We start from the raw sequence: 23,064 nt of genomic DNA on the forward strand, positions 1-23,064 counted from the left end.
GGTGGGTAGATATTGTAAAAAAAATTTGAGCAAAATCGAAAGACATGACTTTCAAAATCGCATTTTTTTGGTCGAATTGACATGGAATGACCCTATGACCATTTGGTCCAATTTCTGGGAATACTCAAATTAATTTTTCTAGCTTCACAAATCAGCGAAGACAAAATCTGTAAAAAAAATAAAAATTGAAATGTAAAACAAAATCACTGTTGACGTGAAAAGTTGAATTTGGTTTTCAAACTTGATCAACAGTTTATTTCAATTCTAAAAAAAGAAGCAAATCAACTCAAATGAAGTGAGGGTAAGTAAACGCTTTCAAAATTTTATGTTTTTCCAACACGTCACATTTTTAGAAATTCGATCCAATACGCAACATAATTATGTACCTACCTAATTTTAAAAGAAGAGCTTTCAAAAATTTGTAATGAAAAGATCGCGAATGCGCAGTTTGATTTCCACACGAAAGTGCTCTCATAGGATGCAGCTGTGTTCAAATTTTCATTTTTTTTCTTGCAAAAAACAAAAGATTACGTATTAAAAAAAAATTCGAGCTTGAAAACGGCCACCTCCACCCTGAAATCTGCCATCCTAGACAGCTGCCTGTCCTGGACATGAATACCTCCCTGCAGGTATGTGGTTCCACTTACTCATTCAAGTGGATACATAGACTTACCTAAGTAGGTACATGTAATGTAATTTTCAAGTTTAGTTAACATTTGACAGAACACCGGTATATATGAGCTGTGAAAGTGACGTTTCTTAATACAGCTATAAATTTCAATTAATCGGAAAATACCACAAGTGGTTAACGTTTCGATGAGCATCCGTGTAACGTGTTGATTAATTTGCGAGTAGGTACGAGACATCTTCGTCTCCACCGCCGCCACCGGCTACCATCATCATCTTCGAAGCCGGGGCAACAGCTTCGGATAGGCGTTTATCACCTCAGGGAAAATTTACCCTTTTCCAAGGGGGCAACACTGGCGAATTTTTTCACTTTTTCGTCGTATCGCAGCGCGGTTGTTGTTCGTGTCGTGTAAGTGGTGTATGGGGCGCTGTATCTTCCTAATACCAACGCGCTCAAATTGGTGAAATTATGTCCGGGTAAAAGCGCCCGCGTCCGTTGAGTTGTAGGTATATGACGTCACCGGTACGGTAATCAATACAGCGCCCGGTTTTGCAAAACGCCGCGTCGAGGGCTACGCTGCGGCCCTTTTAAAATGTGCTAAGGAGGAACGCACCTTTCGGCGCGACTCGACGCGGCGCAATCTGTAATCGTCTTCTGTACTTATATTTACATTTCGAAACTGCTGTTCTTCGGTACATTTATTTGCGCTTATTTTACATACGGCACCTGTGTGCTTTTACCGTCTCTTCTTTCCCCCGTTCTCACAGCTCTCTGTACCATCTTCTCGAGCGACTCCTTCTCCTCACCATTATACTTTCACATAGGTATACAACCCTATACGAGCTGACTAAACTTTAACTTTCTACTTTTTTTTAATTAGGCGTTCCGCTGTGCTACTCGGCTCAGCACACCGTTATAGTCTACTCATTTCTAGGTGATAAGTGCTCGTTGTATAAATACGGTATTTGAATAGGATTTAGTAGGGTTCGCCGAGGATTTTTTTATCGTAATTTTCATACTTACCTGATATAGCCTACCTTCTCCGTTCTTCCTTCTCTCTCTCACACACACACATACACACACGTGTTCATTCCATCGGATTTTCAACCCTCATCGTCCGCGTGAAACGTGAACACCGTCGAGTTTCGTAGTTTATTGCGCCAGCATTTTCTACTCCCAGGTGTATTTTTAAGTCTTTGAATATCCATCGGGCCTAAAAAGCAACGTAAAGCAACTTGTGTGAAAAATTTCTCTCAACCGGTCGATTTGCAGGAGATTCGAACGAATGAAAAGAAGAGTGAAAAATTTCAAGGTTAGAAATTCAATTCATTCCGCAATCTCGTTCCGTTTGTGTTTGACCTAGCCAGATGCTGTAAACGATAAAAGAGTAGGTAAGCGTCGTCGTCTCGCGGCGGAGTTTCACTTTTATATATTTTTACGACGTTCTAAGCATCTGCTTTAGAGCTTTTTACCGGAATAGAGGTGGTAATCTTCATCGTGTAGGTAGGCACGCTTTCTTCAAGTTCAAATACTTTCACCTTTTGAACTTGCCCCGTTGATTGGGCGTCGCGACGCCAACACAGCGACAAAGTATGAGTATTATACACATTTTCAAGTACCTATCTAGACGCCTACAGGGTGCATACGAGGTTTGTTTCGCGAGCTGAATAATTTTATGAGACGATAACGAGACAGGGCGGTTCTGCGCCAGGAGGACAAAAATGCACTGAATTTTTTAAAAGTTTAATACTTATGAAGAAATAATGTTCGAGGAATTGGGAATAATTCGCAGGGATCAATCTCGAGAAAAAATAGTCCCAAAATTTTCAAGTTTTCGATATCAAAAGTTTTGGATTATTCATTCACAATTCCCCCACTTGCTTCAATAAATATCGAAGCATTCTCTTTGCGTCATTACTCCTTTCATGATTTCAAAGCATTCCAATCTACAAACTGCTTCACCCGTAAAAATGCAGTTTTCACGTTTATGATGTGATTTGCATCATATAAACTGACAACAGTTCATTTCCTGAGAAGTATATTACAACCGAAATACAATTAACTAAGCTCTCGAGCGTTTTACGGTTCACGTCACATCTCATCTCCAATTTCTCGTGCTCTATCTCTTCATATTAAACACGAGAAATCAGCGTTTTTCGCTCTCCTGGCGCAGAACCTCCCTATCTCGTTATCATCTTATAAAATTATTGAGCTCACGAAACATACCTTGTACTCGTATGCACTCTGTAGCTGGTTATAGGTACATGCAAACGTGCATATCTGTAAAAAATGTTGACACAATGGTGCTTTTTCAAAGCTGGGAGGGAGTGACAAAAAGAAGTGGAGGGATCACCGAAAAGTTGAATTGAAAAAAAAAATATTTATTCGAATGCTTTTTTTTTTTTTTTTTTTTTTTTTTTTTTTGGAATTTCGACCCCCTTTTGGACATTTGGAGAAAGAGAATCAGAAGTGCTGAATCACAAAAATAAGTCGAGGCTTATTTCATACCTACTCGGAACAAAACTAAAATGTGATCTGTCACGATAAAACCAACCTAGTGTCCAAAACGTAAATTTTACAGGAAGGGCATTTGAAGTTTTGAGTCTGCACCACTTTTGGCTCCCATGAGTGCCAACATAACCCGATATTTTTTTTCCAGAATCATCACATTCAAGGTTGCCAAGTCCAATAATCAAAATTTCCCAAAATCAATTTTTTCGATTTTTTTGAATTTTTCGCCAAAAATGTTGCAAAAACTACCCGAGTATGAATTATTAATGAAGAATAAGTTATCATTATTAAATTTATCACGTTTCTTAACAAATTTGTTCAAGGTGAAAAGAGTTGATTTTTCCAGCTCAAGCCTTACTCAAATTTCAAAATATGGCCCAAATCCTCCAAATGTGGGCCGATTGTTGCAAAAATTTGCATTTCGACTCCCCAGAACATACCTTTCAAGAAGATGAAAAAATTTTTTTTTCAACTTTTACTGTAGTTGCTCTATTTTTTGACCTCAGAGTTAAGGTCAAGAGAATCGTTCGCGAACGTTTCAACCCCCACAGTCGGATTCAGCACCCTAAGTACTACTAATATCCACCATAAAAAAGATAAATCGATTTTTTGGATACTAAGCTGGTTTTCTCGTGACAGATCACAAAATTGAGTCTTATAATTTCGTGCAATTTTTTTTTCATTCAGAGCATTATAAAAATATATCACCACTCATCAGTCAAAATTCCCGATGGTGAAATACATTTTTCGACTTTTGATTGAATTAAAAAAAAAAAAAAAAATTTGGATTGAAAGAGCAAAAATCAAAATGTTACCAAATTGAACCCGATTGTTGAAATCTAGGATGTGCCCTATATTCGATCCGCCAAATTGGTTGAAAATGATTTTGAACAATTCTGAGCAGTTCTGGAGCCTCCAGCAGATTTTTGAAAGTTAAAATCACCACAAAATGTTACCAAATGAAATTAGAAAGCTAAAATTCACAAAATACATATACCTACCTACACCTACCTAGTACCTTATCTACCTTGATTTCAACATTCAAAGTCGACTGAAGCTGATTTCATGCCGTTTTGGAACCTCCAGCGATTGTTTGGAAATTCGTGCATACGTGCTGAAGTTGATTTGGACAGATTTTGGGGCATTTTTTGAAGAACTGGAATGTCTAAAAAATTACTGGAAATTCCAGAATGGCACGAAATCGCTTCTAGGAGACTCAGAATGTTAAAGTTAGCTGGTTTAATAAAATTTTGTGGTGATTTCAAGTTTCAAAAGTTTGCTAAAGGCTCCAAATCTACTCCGAAATGTTCGAAGTATTTCTAATCAATTTTGAAGATCGAATGCAGAGCACATACTATAAATCTCAACTCTCCAAGACAATTTGGTAGTTTTGATTTTTGCTCATTTTTGGGCCAAATTTTATTTTCAAAAATTCATCCAAAAATCTAAAAATACATTTTACCTTCTCAAATTTTGGTTGGTGATATACATAAGAATTTTTGTCTTTTGATCTAGCTAGCTTTGTATGGTTCGCAGATTAAAATTTAAAAATTGTGCTGGAGGTCCCAGAATTGCTCAAATAATGGTGAAATTTGGTTTGGGGGAGTTCATGTTGGTTTCAGGACTAATGTTCATCATTTTGGGAGGAAGAGGAACTAAAATCACAAAAAATGGCAATTATTGAATTTTCAAGAATGTTCCAAAAATCAGAAAATGAATTTTGGTTATGTGGGTTTGGATCATGCTCTGTCCAAAAATCATGGTGCTGTTCAAAACGGAGGCAGAAACGTAATAATGTCGTTCAAAATTTAGTAAATTTTGAGAAATCATTTTTTCATCGTAAAAATGTATAAAAATAATTTTTTGCTTTTTTAGTAAGTAGGTATTAGGTAAAAATGTATTCAATAATTTATGGACTCGATATCTAGATAAGTTTTGCAAAATTGTTGAAATGACCGCAATATAAAACTCGACTACTACTTACCTTTTAATTTTATTTTTGAAAAGCGCCCTCATAAAACTGCTACGTGATGATTATAGTTTGTTTCTATGTTGCCCGACCTGTATAAATATCCTAATTTTATTTCAGACGTAAAAAAGTCGTTAATTTGCGGAAAACGCCAATACCTTGCGAAAAACTTTTTATTTATTTGTAACAATGGTTTACTCCTTTTTATTTCTGCTTCTCGATAAGTCTGGCGATACTTATCAGTGAAAATATCGTATTCGCGTGTTAAAGGAGAACGCGCGTAGCTCAGCAAGCGGTAATATCGTCTTTAATCAAATCTTGCTGTGTATTTATCAGCGCAATCCGATCATTTGAGCTTGCAAATACGACAGGTATTTGAATGTTGCGTGTACCGAAGCTTTCAGGCGTTCACGACAACGCCCTGATTAGACTTGTGCATAAAAGCTCGTTAAAGTGTCACGTGAGACGTGGAGCCTAATAAAATATTGTACGATTTAACCTTTTTAATTGCCTTCCACGTTGACAGATTGATTGATATATCTTTTTTTCAATTTTTTTCCCGTCGTTAAGATTTTATCGTTTTTCGAATTAATTTATGTAAAAATATCTAAAACCTGGGGGTTTTCGTAGTACGCCAATTTTTAAAATAATTTTTCATTTTAAACGACCTCTCTGGGTTTTTTCACGAGACCGAAAAAAAAAACTAGGAATTAATGGAAATTGTAAAAAATCGTCTTTCACCGGAGCTCAAACGTGATCAATGGAATCATCAATCGTCAGTGTTATAAACTCGTCGGCACCATGGTAAAAGGTTATTTCCATTCGAGATATTACGCAGGCTTTGCTGAGAGTGATTCGTATATATTTCTATACTAATAATACACGAAATACTTACTCGAGATTTCATTGACATCGTGTCTGCGATCTCTTTTGTAAAAACCCACTAGCAAATATTTTTTTCCCTTAAAATGTTAGCCAATGTTATAAAATACAAAAACATCTATTTACCGATTCGTTTAGCGAACGTTTTTCTCTACCGCTTCTTTCGCTTCCCCATCCTGTAAAAGCTTTTAATGCTTTCAACAATACTGACGAAATTCCATTGTGCGAGGAAATTAATTTAATAGATTTCTCTATTGAAAATAGTTTTCATTAAATTTTTTACTATGAAATTTTTTCCTACTTCTTTAATAGTTTGTACATGTTTGTACGATAAAAGCGAGTATTTTTTGCCATGTTTAGAGAAGGAAATTCTTCAATCTGTTTTTTTTTTTTTACCAATATTCAGAGATGATGTTTGCAAGTTTTCCTGGTAGAGTGGACATTTCAAGTTTCGAAGCCAAAGAAATTTTTTCAGAAAGATGTTGCTATGTAGAAAAGTTGAGCGTGTACTTCAATGTACCCAAATTGAAAGGGGAGAGAGGAGGAGATTTAGGTTTTTTGAAACTGATAGTTCCAATTACTCGTACACAAGTCAAATTATTTCATTACGAAAATTTCAAAAGGAATAGAAACGTACAAAAAAAATGGAAGTGATGATTTAAAAAACCTTAATATTGTATTTTTAGTTGGGTAGGCCTTCATCCCTTGCTGGGCGATATTTTCAACCGAACAATTCGGGCAGATTTCGATTTCAATTAAAATTCCACAATAGAAGGAAATACTCGGTAGGTATTTTTTTTGCTAAATAGGAATTTTAATAATCCATTTCGTTTGAAAATCTTCGCATCGTACCCAGCGAATCGACCTATCTATTTTGTTCCTTTTTCACTCGCGAACTGACAAACTCAACTGCAGTATTTCCATTGATTTTGAAAAAATTTCCACATTTATACAGGATATCAGTTTCTATTTGCACGTACATTCGTTCGGTGTAAAAATATAAAGAGGTTCCTGCATTTGGCCCGAGAAAAAGAGAAAGAGTGAAATTGAATTCGGCGACGATGACGACCTCATCGGTAAAACAATCGTGAAAATTTCATTTCCAAGTACATTTGTTTGGATAACGTTTCGTAAAAGTTTCATGCTTCGATTGAATTTTTCTTACGCCAAGGTAAACGCTACGACAACGAGTATTCTCTTTCCTATTCTTCTTCTTCTTTTTTAACATATTAAAATTTCGTATAAGACGAGAAAAAAAATTCTACCCCCGAATTTACACTCTTTTTTCCGGCAGACTGGTTTTCAGCTATCGCGCAGATTTTGCATCAACGTTTATCTGAATTTCGCTCCAGTGGTTCTCATTTTAAACTCTATACGCAAATCGTTCCTATATCGAAAGCGTCATCGTGAAATTCAAACTAGCGTGAAAAATAAAAGTTTATAGAGATGTGCCAGAAAACACCTATTATGGACTTGGCGACGTTGCGAACATTTTTTTTCTTTCTTTTTTTTTTGGTTCACACTTGATAATCTTTCGTATACATACATATTTAATATAGGTACAAAAAAAAACATCGAGCACGAGGCCCCTCACGTTTTTCAAAACTGTACCTGCGAGAATACACCAGGGTAATACATATATCACGCGTCGACGAGACCGAACGGTCGCGTTTGTATGACACAAGTGCAAAAAATTACCTACTTCCTTCGGAAAATGTTCAGTCTGCATACTTTGTTCAAATAGGCTATCATATATGCATCCGAGCTAAATAAATTGTCTTTATTTCGAACCTAGTACCTGCATTTGCTCGTATATAAGAACATCCTGTATGAATTGTTTTCAGTTCTATGTCTGACTCTGATCCTTGGTATTTCTCGTTTTGGTATTTCAGTTTTTTTTTTTTCAAATCCAGAAATTAGCAGGTCAAATTCAAGTAAAAGTTTGTAAAATGATCTTCATAATTTCAGTACTATAGTACAGGTGTTTAGGAGACGGGAGATATGAAACTTGATAGTTTTTAAAAACAAAATCCGGGCCAAACTGAAATTTTGTATGTAGCCTATTTTGGACTCTCCGAATTGAATGGAAGAGATTTTGAATCGTTTCGAGCCATTCTGGAGCCTCCGGCAACATTTTTGAATTTTGATTATTTTCCTTATGTAAGATCAGAAAACCACTCTTGAGGTGTCACTCCCAAAATCGACTCAAATGTGGATAAACTCGTTAAATTGGTCGAGTGTAACACACAACTCAATTTTTAGCTGCCCAACATATTCATGCCTTCTGGAGCATATTCAAAATTCTGGAGAAATTGAAAAATTGCGCTGGAGGCTCCAGAATGGCTGGAAATGGCGAAATTCGCTCTCTAGGGGTCAGTTCTGGATGAAATACAACAATTCACGCAAATTTGGAAAATTTCCTCGAACATGGGAAATTTTTGATTTTTGACTATTTTCCTGATGTAAAAATTTGGTCAAAAAACCACTCTTGAGGTGTCACTCCCAAAGTTGACTCAAATTGTGATAGTGAAAGGAAGAATTCTAGGGAGTAGGAAATATGTTACAAAATATTCACCTGGGGTTAAGCATAAAAATACTCCTTAGGAAAGGAGATTTTCCTAAGACCAAGCTAGCTCAAACGGGATGTTGGTCGTTAATTCAAACTTCACTATTCATCAAAATAAAGTAGAAGAGTAATGAAACACTTCAGAGAAACTATTTACAGCTGTTTATTGTTGTAACATATTATTAGTTTTGCTTTAAAATACTCTAAGAGTTACGTGATTTAACACTATTCACTTAACATTTAGGTAGGCAAAATATATACATGGGTGTTAGATGAATAGTTATTTTACAAATGGCAATGAACTGTCTTAAAATATGGTATAACTTAACTTATAACTAAGTTAGGGACACCTGATGAAGTCAGGCCCTTCGTCCTTCTACTATCAATCAAGCTTCACACTAAATTCACTCATTCAATAGTAGATCACGTTGATTAACGATGTAGTTGTAATCAACTTCAAAGGAGAGGAGAGAAATATCTGAAGATATTTCCGTCAAAACACTATACAATTTCTCATCTCTTCTGTATGGCACTCTCAAACTAGGCCTTTCGATGAGTATCATTAAGTTAAGTTTATTTTACCTTGGGTACATCATCGCATGTTCGATTCCATGGTGATGATCCTACGCATCCTCACCCCACAATGGCATAATGGGGGGGGGGGGTGAGTTATTATATAATTAAATTAACCAGCACTGTGGTAACAGATAAATAATAGAAAAATCACGGCATATCCTTAGTTAAAACATTTCACTGGTCGTAGACGAGGATCTTGCTATTGTGAGTCGCAGGAACTAAGTAAAGAGCTCGATTGTACGATCCTCCTATGAAGCGTCCGATCGTCATAGAATTTTACACGTTGACCTTGACCATAAAGAGGGGTGGTTATGATAATCCCTCCCTGGAGGGGTTACATTATAACCACCAGAGGGGTAAATATGACAATTATTACCTCTGGTGATTAGGCCATATACCTGTTCATTACAAAATGTGGATAAACTCGTTAAATTGGTCAAGTATAACACAAAACTCAATTTTTAGCTGTCCAAATTCATATTCACGCTTTCTGGAGCATATTAAAAATTCTGAAGAAATTGAAAAATTGCGCTGGAGGCTCCAGAATGGCTGGAAATGGTGAAATTTGGATTTGGGGAATTAATGTCAGTTTTGGGACTTATATTGATAATTTTTACTGATCATGTATACATACTTTTAAAAAAAAAGCTTAAATAATCACCAAAAACAGTCAATTTTGAATTTTCAAACGCTCGCCAAAAATCGAAAAATGTTGGATAGCTGAAACTTTGGTTTTGGGGGTTTTAGACCATGCTTCTTCCAAAAATCGTGGTCCCGTTCAAATCGGATGATGGCACCTCTAGAAGTTCCCTTGTGAGTGTTCAAATTTTTTTACTTTGAATTGCTATGATTTTGGAGCCAGTAGCTTTAGCTTAATCTATACCTTGGAAGATCACATTTTTCCTAAAATCAACACCACAAAAAAATAATTTAGAATTTCTAAACAAGATTCAATGAAAATCTATACACCACAGAAAAATTCTTTGCTAAACCAAACGTGAAATTCTAAATCACCTCAGAAAATTTTTTTCTGAAAAATCACTAAAAAAAGTTACCAAAACTTACTGCAAATAAATTGATTTCAAGTCATCATTAAAAAAATCCTAAAATGAATCTCTACCAAAAAATGAAAACAAAAGAAAAATCATTTATAACCCCCCTCCCCTCAAAAAAAATATTAGAATTAAATTCAACTCTTTCTTATTTGAAATCCAAAATTATTGCGGAAGATTGCTTTGGAATTATGTACCACAATTACAATAACATTCATTTAAAATCACAAAAAATTCTAAAAAAATTGAATTTCTAAAAATCACCACAAAATATTAATCAGAATTACGATGGAAAATCAATTCGAAATCGACACAAATAATTTATTCAATCGCCACAAACAATAATTTATTTCACCATCAAAAAGTTTTAAATGAACTGCAGCAAAAATGTCAGTTGATCTTGAAGCAAACAAATTTTTGAACATCAGAATAATTATGTAATCACGTAGGTAGCTCTCATTTACAAAATGACCAATCACACGGAGTTTATATGGAACCCTGACTATAAAAGGCGGCCTCATTTGGACCTATTAGTTTTACCTTAATAATTTCAAGATCAATGTTCAAAATTTGAAAAGCTCAAAATTGAAAATTGAACTTGAAGGTTAAAAGCTATTCTTTTTGATACAAGGAATATTTTTCAGAGGTAAATACTCCTAACCTAACGTGAACTTTCAATAAGTATTGAGTTTTTATGAATAGGTGTTTTAATAATGCAGTTTATCTAAGAAGTTTCGATTTAATCAAAGTTATAACAAGATGTTGCATTTTCCATTGAACAGTTGGGACAATTGCTCGCCCAATATTTGAGACATTGGGGAGGCGTGCCTACCTACTTACCTACCTACCAAATATAATACCAGCAGCATTAATTGACATAAGAATAAAGATTTGTCACTTGTACCATGAAAGAGGATTTAAACACTGTGCAAGTTTTTGTTTCCAGCATTTCATGTATTTTGTAATTCAACTGAGTTTTCTGCTTTTCGCTTACTGATTTTCCTCATTATATAAATTACTACGTATAGGGAACTGGATTGTTTTCAAATATAAAACTACATCTGAACAAATTTCCTCTTCACCTTCCTCTCCAAACAGGAGAAAAAAACAAACTCTGTTTAAAACTACGATCAAAAACGAGGCGAACTTTCATCTTTATGAAATTAACACGACTAAAAAATCACACTTTGAATTCCCCAGGCTCTGTGTGTGAATTCACCGAACTATAATGTCTACTCATTTACTCTTTATAAAGTAGTGCGAGTTGTTTCCTAAGTGGGAAATTCCTTTACGTAGGTACCTACTCGTCGCTTTCAAGGAAAGAGAAAAACTTTGTTCCGTAATAATCACGCTTTTAATAACACAATATTTAAACACTTTTGATTAAAGCAATTAAACTCTCGCGTCATAGGGAGAAATATGGGTTTTCTTGATTATTAAACAAGAGAGTAGGTACTTGATTTCGAAGCTAACTTCATCTCGCACGTATTCATTTTAGGTTAAGTAGCATCATGTACTTAGTAGATAGGTACTTGAAAATTCACATCGTACTTACTGACGTCGTTGTCGTCGTCATCGTCGAAGCTGCTGTAGTGAATCACGTAGGTACTTCGAGTGCAGACTTGATAATTCCTACGAATAAAAAAAAAAGCTCTTCGGTCGAGTCAAGGGTTAAAGCAATAAAGTCTATTTAAATACCGATGATAAACATTAGACGTATAACCCTTGCCTCGGATCTATCAATAATTATCATTTATACCGAAGAAGTTTACATTATTCGACTTATTATGCTAATGAAACGTCATCGAAAATGAAAGCTTCCTCTTTCTTTTTGCTGCAATGTCTACTTGTCACGATGTAATCTCAGCCGTAGAAACCCTCGAAGAAGAAAAATTACGACCATGTTGAAGGTTAAAAGTGATTATTAACTGAAAGCTTGCTCGGCGAGTATTTTGATGACGGCGGTTTATGCACAGTGAGGAAAGGGAACGTCGAGGGGAGACGTTATTTTTACAACACCCTTAGTGTACTTTAAAGCTTGGCTCGTATATATATAGTTAACCCTTGTAAAATAGAGGAAAAAATCTGTAGACTATACCAGCCCTCTCTCTACGCAGAAAGCACCAATAAAAAAAAGCTTCATTTCAGCGTCGATGTGTAAAGGAATAATTTCCTCTTTTTTACGATGCACAGAACTGTGTAGATTTATAAATTTACAATACTCGCGAGCCGGATATTTTTGTCCGTTTCATTAGATTTTTTTTCGCTCCCCTTTTTTTTTCGTTGGTGACAAAACCATACTTAATATTATAGCTATTATGTTGCTTTTTATCAAGTTGAGGCTTTTTCCGGAGGACAATCGGTTTGTTTACGAGGTATTTTTTCCTCTCTTTTTCTCGATATCGTTTCCAGAATGAAGAAAATGGTAAAAATTGATACAACGGTGTTTTTTTTATTCGAATCCGAGTCGAGTCTCGTTTTGCTGGTCGGAGAAAAGTTTTTTTTTTTTTAAGCGTTTGCGAACTATACGAATCGTTAATTTCAATAAAAGAAAGTTTTTATTGCATAAGGAAAGGGATACGAGAGAACGAGCCGAGTGTATAGATAAATTTTCAACCCTTAAAACATCCTGTAGTTCGAAAATGTTCAAACAAATTCCAATCGCCATTTTTAGAATTATTTTTTGTATTGCCACATTTTCAATATTTATTACCAAGTTTTTATGACCCTTTCGGCGAAAGTTAAAACCTACGTAGTTTATTAGTCGTGTACTAAACGTAAAGGCAAAACTTTGCGTAGTAATTCGAAATGGCAAAAAAAAAGTCAACTTTTATACTTTACAAAACTTCGTTATTTGCGAAAATTTTTCGCGAATTTATCTGCCTTGTCAATTTTCTGTGTTTGTAAAAAATCTGTGACTGTTTCATTTTCTTTTTGCAGGATTGTCCGGAAGGTGTCGTTCATGAAAATGCTTTCAAAGATATATACGCTAAATTTTTTCCACATGGCAGTAAGTATACGAAATACGAATATGGTAATATTTTTATTATGTATTTTTCGTAGTGTCGTAATAATGCGTATAAAAATGCGCCAATATTATGCTGGCGAGAGATATGCAGCGAATTAATCTATCGTAGTAGTAGAAAGGTCGTGAAGGAATTACGATTCGGAAACGATAGATATTCGTACTCTCTATGAGCCAGAATGGAAGTATTTTCATATGATATGCGGTCGATTCGAAGATAGAAAAATTTCCTACGTGGAAGGAAATTAAAATTTACGGTTTTGAGGGCATTGTGTGTCTGTGTATGTGTATAGTGAGATGATGGCGTAGGAATAGTCCTAAAATTTCATATGTACAAAACTGTAGGCGCATAGAGTGGTATGAATTTAAATGGGCTAGTAGATTTCTCTGTTTCTTATCTCGGATCTTTGAGGATTCGCAGCGTTTTATCTGTATTAAGAGATGAAAGGGAGGAGGAATCAAAGGTAGACCTACAGCTTTGAGAAATCTGCGACTACCTACATTTTACCTACTAATAGGATGCGTTTGCGTACCTTACCTACTATCTACGTGTTTCGTGTTTGAAATTCGCCATGTAAGCAATTTTTGGGAGCTGAGCTGAGAAACCTTGCCAAAAATATTTTGCTGGAAGTGATTTGAAATGCAAAATCTATAATAAATGAAAAGTTCTTTTTTTTTTGTTTTCACATCGTGTTGAAACGGATGGACGATTGTTTTTTTAAATTCTGTATATGGACTAATTATTTTTATTAGGGAAATCTCCTTTACAAAAAGTGGTGAAAAAAAAGTTCTGTTTGAAATTGTTAAGAAATCAGTGAAATTGACTTACTCAATGCTTAAAATTTTCAAAAATACAGCATTGTAAAATGAGTCAAGAAATTGCTGAAAATTATGAAAATTGGTAATGAGAAAAAAATTGATGAATCATCATTATAACTGCATCACATACCTAGTACCTACTAATTAATAAACATGTTTTTAATTCATAAAAAATGATCCAAACTTTTATAAAAATATATATCTATTCAAAAACTAAGTTACATTCAAAAAAAAATCTACGAAAATATTAGAAAATTGATACAAAACTCATAAAAATTGCAGAAAATTAGCAGAATTACATCAAAATTCTTTTGTTCAAAATTGCCAAATATTACACACTCTTATGATAATACTTACGTAAAAAATAACGTGAACTTATTTTAAATTGGTAAAATATCTTCGAAATAAAGTAAAATGTCTAATACTGAACTTTCCTAAAATTTTAAATAATTTTCATCAATTTTTATACCTACCAATTGTGCTAATTTGTTGCTGATTTTTCAATATTTACTTTTTAATTTTAAATCAAGTTTTTAAGATACTTAATATTTGATCAACTTTTACTTCATTTTCAACAGATTCTCTGCTGTACCTACCTTACTTTCTTTGTATTTTCCAACATTTTTTCATTATATATTTGTATTTCACGTTATCGCATATTTTGTCAGTTTTTCATGGATTTTCCATCGTTGTCATGTGAATTTTTCCAGATTTGTTAATAATTTCGTACAAATTAGTTTACATTTTACGTGATCATTGCATTATTTGACAAACTTTGGCACTAACCTACGAATTTTCAAATAAATTTTCCAATTTTCAAAACTTTTGCCAAAATTATGTGTATAGTTTTCGTGGAATGAGCTTTCAAATTCATTATCAACAGAAATAAAAGATTATTGGGTACTATAAACCATGACATTACAAGTCTATTAACAAAAATTTGGAATCGATTTTTTTGCAAACGATTCAAGAACGACTGAATTACTTGGAAATCAAATCAGATAATGTCCGACAAAAAGATGAAACAAAACGTTAATTTTCCTATCAATAAAAAATGTGAAATGATTCGTTCGTGAACGATTTGCTCAGAGAATAGAAATCGTTCATAAATGAATAAATAATTATTGAAAAATCAATTTTGGTGTACACTATACATGATTGTTTATGACGAAATTTGACAGTTTTAACCCCATTATCAAAAATTCGTTCGCGAACGATTTGTTCAGTATATTGGCAAATCATTCAAAAACGACTGAATCATTAGGAAATCGTATGACATAATACACGACGAGGCAAAAAGAAACCGTATTTAATTTATGAATGAAAATTGCGTATGATTCGTTCGCGAACGATTTGCTCAGAGGACAGAAATCGTTCACGAAGAAATAAATCACTGAAAAATCAAATTTGGTATAATTGAATATAACAAAATTTGACCGTTTTAATCCTATCATGAAAAATTAGATGCAATTCGTTCGCGAACGATTTGTTCGGAATCGGCAAATCATCCTCAAGAACGACTGAATCATTAGGAAATCGTATATGAGATGATACGCGACGAGGCAAAAAGAAACGATATTTAATCTATAAATGAAAATTGTGAATAATTCGTTCGCGAACGATTTGCTCAGGAGAGAAGATTCGTTCGAGAACGACCGAATCACTCGGTAATCGAACGTGATAAAACATGACATGACAAAACGAAACGTTCTTTAATCTACGAATGAAAATTGTGAATGATTCGTTCACGAACGATTTGCTCAGAGAAGAAAAATGGTTCGCGAACAATAAATTGTTTGAAAATCAAAACAAGTATGTGTGAGATGACAAAACGTCGTAGTTTTAATCCTATGTATCATCAAAAACTAAACACAATTCGTTCACGAACGACTTCCTCAGAATTGACAAATTATTCAAGAATTACTAAATCACATCACCAATTCAGTGAATGAGGACGTGGATAAGTTTGACTTTTACGAATCTATCAATATGAATTTGATGATGATTTATTTAGAGGTGAAAAAATCGTTGGCAAAGAATGAATCACAGATGAATCAAATTAGCTGATGATGCCATCACAAAACTTGACTTTACTCACGAATAAAATACAAAGAAAAATATACCCTAACAATTAATAAAATGCTTCATTTATGCGGCAGATTTTCCATTCAGATTGAATTGATCTCAAGTTTATTGAGGTTCGCCCCTGATAACAATTCAATTGAACCCATCAGATCCGACTGAATTAAAATTTGGCCGAGATTGGGAATTTTAAGTTACGAAGTTGATTATTCGATTTTTGGCGAATTTAAAAAAAATAAAAAGTCCATCAGTACTTATTGTTATTAATTTTCTGTAAAAGGAGTAAACCTAAATCTCAAGATAAAAATATAAAATTCGGTTTATGTACCTTATCAAAATAGACACCCCCACCCCCTAGGTACTGGAATCGAACGCAAGCACTTTTGGAAGCAATCTGACTTCAGATCCTCTGCCTTCGAAAGTGGATCCTCTGAATTAATTCCAACTATTTTTTAGTCAATCTAATACTTAACCTGATTGCGAGTGTAATTTTTAATTTTACATCTTCCACTACCTAATTTATTTACTTATGCATTAATTTTTACGTACCTAATCATGTAGATCTAGGTATTTAATTATTTTTGTAATGTTTGCAGATTCGACTCAATACGCCCATTATGTGTTCAAAGCATTCGATATTAATTGTAATGGAGCTATTAGTTTTAAGGTAATTACGAAATTTGTTTTTCTACTTATAATTATAGTTAATTACAACTAGGCCATAATGCAGATTTATCGTGAAAATGCTCAAAAAAAAAAAAATACTAATAGTAGGTACACAAAGTCAATGACTCGTGAATGGTATGTAATCCATCTATATTTCTGGTGTATCGTAGAGGTCTTTGCCTTCTTACTACAATAGAAGTAGGAAGTAATTTACGGCGTCATGGTTTCTACGTTTTCGTTAGATGGTCTCTCGAAAATGCAGCTCAAATTTATACCAGAGGACAATTTTATAGGCTATATTGGAAATGGTTTAAGATTTAAAACTTTTGTGGCATGGCGTATTGCCACGAATCGTTCCCAAAACGGATGTTATGTATAACGGAGATGGTCGAATAATTAAATTATACGTGATTCAAATCTAAGTACATACAGTATACTAGTATATCGTACACTAGAGTATCTCTATGCGGTGGGTACCGGGTACATACACGAAACGGCGAAGGAGAAGAAAACGGCCGAGAAAAGGTCGTAAATTATATAAGAGCTTGTTACTCTCGTATATATAATGTACAGTGTACATGTTATCGTAGGAATTGTGCGTGCGTTGGCCCCCTAAAAGAAGGAGCAAAATAGGCTACATTCGCGAACCGGGGGTTGATAATTTTATTGGGAAACGTTGCTGCGAAAATGAGCTCGACTGCGGTGACGAGATAACAGAGTCCAGATAACGCACATACGTACATAAAAGTAGGTATAGCGTGCGTGAATTCAAAAAGACCTTATATAGCCGAGTAGTAGGTACATAAAAGAGAAAAAGAAAAAAGGAGAAAAAAAAAACTTTTACGTGACAAAAAATACCCATTTCCTGGAGAAAAAAATTCGTAATATCGACGGGAAACGAGTCGAGAGAATTTGCCACGGAAAATGACGCAAAGAGCGAGACGCGCAATTTATTAAAGATAATCGGAAAACGACACTATTAACGCGAGAAGAAATTAAGCAATGGAGAGGAATTTAAAAACAATCCGAATAAAATGGCAGTATTTACTTTGAGCAAACATTTTGGTAAAATGAAAATAAAAAGGAAAGAGATAAAGACCAACAACAAAGAAAACTTTTATTCGACAATTTTTTTTCTCTATAGTATACTTCTCGTATACTTCTTAATATTTCGCAATTTTCTTCTGCTTCTTTTTTGTGTTTCGGTTTTGTTTTCTTTTTCCTTTTAATTTTGCGACTTGCTATGTATATAATTTTCCGGTTCGTTTTTCACAAAAACGTTGCCATTAGGTGTAGAATTTTCCGCATAGAGAATGATACTCGTCGTTCATCAGATAAAACAGAAAAACCCAACGTTCCGTACATCGAAATATCCATTTTGTTTCTTCTTAGATTTTCTTCGGGTGTTCGCTGTGCTGTGCTGTGCTGTGCTGTGCACACAGTGAATATGATTTCGTCTTTCTGTGTAGGTATAGAGCTATTTTTCAAATAAATACGCGGATGATTACGATGGGCTTTTAGAAGAGGTTTCCAAATAATTATTCCAGCTAAATTTGAAATTTTTCACACACGTCAGAATGTTATTTTTGATTGTAACTATTTTTCAAAATGAAATACTGATGTTATAATGGGCGGGTTGTTGGAGAAATTCGTTTACGTTATTAAAGAGTTGTAAAGAGGTGAAGAGCTACCCCCTCCCCAAAATACACATTTAGAGTACCTTACAAATATACATATACAATAATATGCTAAATAGCTTTATTTATTGATATGAAATAATCTGAGGCGTGGAACAAAATTAAAAATCGCAATAAAACAGACGCAAAAATAAGTTGCATGGAAGGGGATGAGGAGTCGAAATTCCCAAAAGACACATCAGTGAACTTTCGAGATTTAGGTACGGCTGTGATTGAGTTCACGAGGGAATCTTTTGAATTGACACTCTCTAGCTTTAACGACACCGAGTTAGATCGAAAGAGCATGTCCGAAAACCCCTCTGAACAAAATTTAAAGCGCTAATGAAGTCCATTTTCAGATTTTCCCCGAATTTTTGAAAATTAAAGCATTTAAAAAATCAGTTTTATGATAACTTTTAAATTTTTTCATTTTTAAATTTTTTCATTCATTTTTTTCAAACTTAATGAACTGCTGTGAATGATGACTTGACTTCAATCCATCTATTTTGGAAACTATACCAATTTTAGCTTATTTGGAGTCTCCATTGAGTTTTCAGTTTTCTCCCGAGACTATTCAAATTGCTTTTGAATAGTCAAAAATGAACTTTAAGATATAACTTCCGACTGATGTTCTCTGTTGGTTTTATTGAGCATCCTCTCGATTGTAATAAAGCGCCAGAAGTTCCAGTTCAAAAGTAACCTTTAAAACTCGAATTTTCAAAAAATGCATTTCTGCATTTTTGAAAGTCTGACAGAATCCTAAAGTCGTTTTTGAGAGTTTGACATTATTTTAACGATTTGTTGTTTTTTTCAAGTCGTGGTGTCCTGTTTCTTATTGAAACCCCATTTTTTCCCAAGAGACATGAAATTTTTAAATTTGTATAATTTTTGTAGAATTTCATCACAAAATCCTCCATTTTCGAACTTTTTAGAGATCTTCATTTAGCAATAAATGATGAGAAACTGCAAAAGTTTCTAAAAATTTCTAGATTGAAATTATACGAGTATAAGAACTTGAAATAAAATTAGTAATTTGCTGAGAGGTCCGACAGGTAGACAGACGACCTTGGAAAGCCAGACAAAGCACACAGAAAACCCCTCAGGCTGGGGAAGATCTCAGCATTATAACATAGAACTCAGGCTGACAATGGAACCGCTTGAGGTCTCACACTCCGATTTGAACGGGACCGCGATTTTTGGAAAGAGCATAGTGTAAAACCCCCAAAACCAAATTTTCAGCTGCCCAAGATCATTTTTCGATTTTTGGCGAATTTTTGAAAATTCAAAATTGACTGTTTTTGGCGATTTATGCCTTTTTTAAAAAAAGTACGCACTTGATCAATAAAAATGGTTAAAATAAGTCCCAAAACTAATATTAGTTACCCAAATCCAAATTTCACCATTTCCAGCCATTCTGGAGCCTCCAGCGCGATTTTTCAATTCCTCCAGAATTTTGAATTTGCTCCAGAAAGCGTGAATATGAAGTTGGGCAGCTAAAAATCGAGTTATATATTACACTCGACTTGTTTAACGAGTTTATCCACATTTGAGCCGATTTTGAGAGTGACACCTCAAAAGTGGTTTTTTGACCAGCTTTTCTCAAAATTAAAAAATCCAAAAAATCAAAAGATGACCGTTTGTGAAGAAATTTTTGAAATTTGCGGAAATCGCTGTATTTTGTCCTTAACTAACCCCCCTCAAATAAAAATTTCATAATTTCCAGTCATTCTGAAGCCTTCAGCGCGATTTTTCAATTTCTCCAGAATTTTGAATTTGCTCCAGAAGGCGTGAATATGCAGTTGGGCAGCTAAAAATCGAGTTGTGTATTATACTCGACCTGTTTAACGAGTTTATCTACATTTGAGCCGGTTTTGGGAGTGACGCCTAAAGAGTGGTTTTTTGACCAGCTTTTTTCTAAAGTTAAAAAACCCAAAAAGTCAAAAGATGACCGTTTGTGAAGAAATTTTTGAAATTTGCGGAAATCGCTGTATTTTGTCCTTTACTAACCCCCCAAATCAAAATTTCATAATTTCCAGTCATTCTGAAGCCTCCAGCGTGATTTTTCAATTTCTCCAGAATTTTAAATTTGCTCCAGAAGGCGTGAATATGGAGTTGGGCAGCTAAAAATCGAGTTGTGTATTATACTCGACCTGTTTAACGAGTTTATCTACATTTGAGCCGGTTTTGGGAGTGACGCCTAAAGAGTGGTTTTTTGACCAGCTTTTTTCTAAATTTAAAAAATCAAAAAAATCAAAAAATAACCGTTTGTGAGGAAATTTTTGAAATTTGTGCGAATCGCTGTATTTCTTCAAAAACTAACCCCCGGAACGCAAATTCTACCATTTCCAGCCGTTTTGGAGCGAGAGTGACACCTCAAAAACCACTCTTGAGGTATCACTCTCAAAATCGGCTCAAATGTGGATAAACTCGTTAAACAGGTCGAGTGTAATATACAACTCAATTTTTAGCTGCCCAACTTCATATTCACGCCTTCTGGAGCAAATTCAAAATTCTGGAGAAATTGAAAAATAGCGTTGGAGGCTCCAGAATGGCTGGAAATGATGAAATTTGGATTTGGGTAATTAATATTAGTTTTGGGACTTATTTTGACCATTTTTATTGATCAAGTACGTACTATTTAAAAAAAAGAATAAATCGCCAAAAACCGTCAATTTTGAATTTTCAAAAATTCGCCAAAAATCGAAAAATGAACTTGGACAGCTGAAAATTTAGTTTTGGGGGTTTTAGACTATGCTCTTTCCAAAAATCGCGGCCCCGTTCAAATCGGAGTGTGACACCTCAAGAGGTTCCCTTGTGAGTCCAGATCACATTTTTAGACCTCCCCATTTAGTAATAATTAGTGATGGTAAATTGCAAAAATTTTATAAAAATTCCTGGAATAGAATAATAGGTAACGAGTAATTTTCTTTTAAAAAAATCACCAATTATTCCCAGAATGAAAAAAATTACCAATAATTTTGTGAAATCTGTGATCAGATATATTTGGTATACTCGTAAGTATTAAATATGTTGGAAATTTATGAACTACAACATGGTCAAAAATTCTTTTTTCAACTAATGAGTATCACAGGAATTTTAGGTTCCTGAAAAAAATGAGAACTCCCTGAAGGCTTCATAAAGATCAAAAACTTGTGTAGTTTTTGAGGAGAGGGATGTGTAAAATGAATCAACTATTCACTCTTACTCATTTTCTTCGAAAAATTAATTTGACGAAAACGTTGGAAAATTGCTATAAAAATAGTTTTCAAGAAATATAAAATTTTATAGAAATTCACCAAAAATCCAAAAATGAACTTTAGCAATCTACATTTTGGTTATAGAGAAAAAATTTGGTATAAATCTGTTTCAACTGAAAAAAGACCAGAAGGGGTTATTTAGCTCGGTAAAATCACAATTCAACCATCATCTCTTCATTCTCCTCCTTCTCCATTTTTATTCTTCGCGAAAAACGCACAAAAAAGCCCAATTTATGGAACACTCTACCGCATAATAATTTAAACAGGATCATCGCGAAAAATATCGGGGAAAAATCATTCAAAAACCTAGGTTCGAATAAAAAATACGTAGATCGTAAGAAACAAAATCCCTGAAAAATCTCTCTTAACTCTGTTATATGCTTTCATCTGTAATCCTATATAGACTCACCTATATCGTATAAAAATACTCGACGATTCAAAAACATGGTAACCTAATCTCCTCCGAAATACCGGTAATTTCTCGTATCCTCTCACCTTCGCGTCGCGTCGTCGTCTACATAAAACAAACAAGAAATAGGCACGGAAGAGGAAAAACAAAAACCTCTTCTCACACATCCGCGATTTGCAGCATTTCGTGAAATTGACCCTGGCCCCTCTCCATCTCGACATATCGGTTACTAAAACGACGTCTCGAGCCTGTTTTTATGGTGATTGCTCGGAAAAACAATTTCTTCGAAGACGAAACCCCATAAAACAATAAATCGACAACCATCGCGTTATATCGTCTCGCAGATACTACGCGTAAAATTACTCGGCAAAAAATTGCGGTACGGCCTCGTTATGCAAATGGATATACTCTAGCAACGTTTTGACATCGCCTTTCCATTTCTCTATGTTTTTCTGGCTTTTTATTCGTATTGACGCTCGCAGCTTATCTATGCATAGCACACAATTTTAAAGAAAAATTGATAAAAATCGACGAAATTGACGCGCGAAAAATTGGATACTAAAACAAGATATAGCTCGACGTTTGGTGTTCATTTTTATACTAGCCGGATTCCGTCGTACGATAATACCTACACAGTCGATCCTTTTCTTCCTATTTAGTCCCTCTTCTTACGCCTCTTGAGATCGTCGAGATGTACCATTTATATTAGAAAATACAGGCTCTTTACTTACTACGGTTTCGTGTCCATGTATACACTATACATAGCGAGCAATTTTACCCATAAAATATCTTCCCTGCTCTGCTACCCGTCTCCTACCGTCCGCTCTCGTCGCCTCATTGCCATTTACAAATTACACGCCGTTTAGGCGAAATTGAAAATTAACGAAGCCATAATCGATTTACGTTGAAACGTTAAATTTCGTCGGTAATTGCGCCTAGTAAAAGC

At 34.5% G+C, this 23,064-nt stretch overlaps 1 protein-coding gene across 1 annotated transcript in view; it reads left to right on the top strand.

Annotated features, from left to right (window-relative positions):
• Window positions 1-23,064, top strand: part of LOC135835687 (Kv channel-interacting protein 2) — a 123,278-nt gene that overhangs the window by 80,620 nt on the left and 19,594 nt on the right. Inside the window, exons 4-5 of the mRNA XM_065350068.1 lie at window positions 13,125-13,194; window positions 16,707-16,777. Coding sequence (XP_065206140.1) covers window positions 13,125-13,194; window positions 16,707-16,777 — 141 coding nt within the window. The remainder of the gene's footprint in view (window positions 1-13,124; window positions 13,195-16,706; window positions 16,778-23,064) is intronic.

The sequence above is a fragment of the Planococcus citri genome, chromosome 2 (assembly GCF_950023065.1).
Source record: "Planococcus citri chromosome 2, ihPlaCitr1.1, whole genome shotgun sequence".
Lineage (NCBI taxonomy): Eukaryota > Metazoa > Arthropoda > Insecta > Hemiptera > Pseudococcidae > Planococcus > Planococcus citri.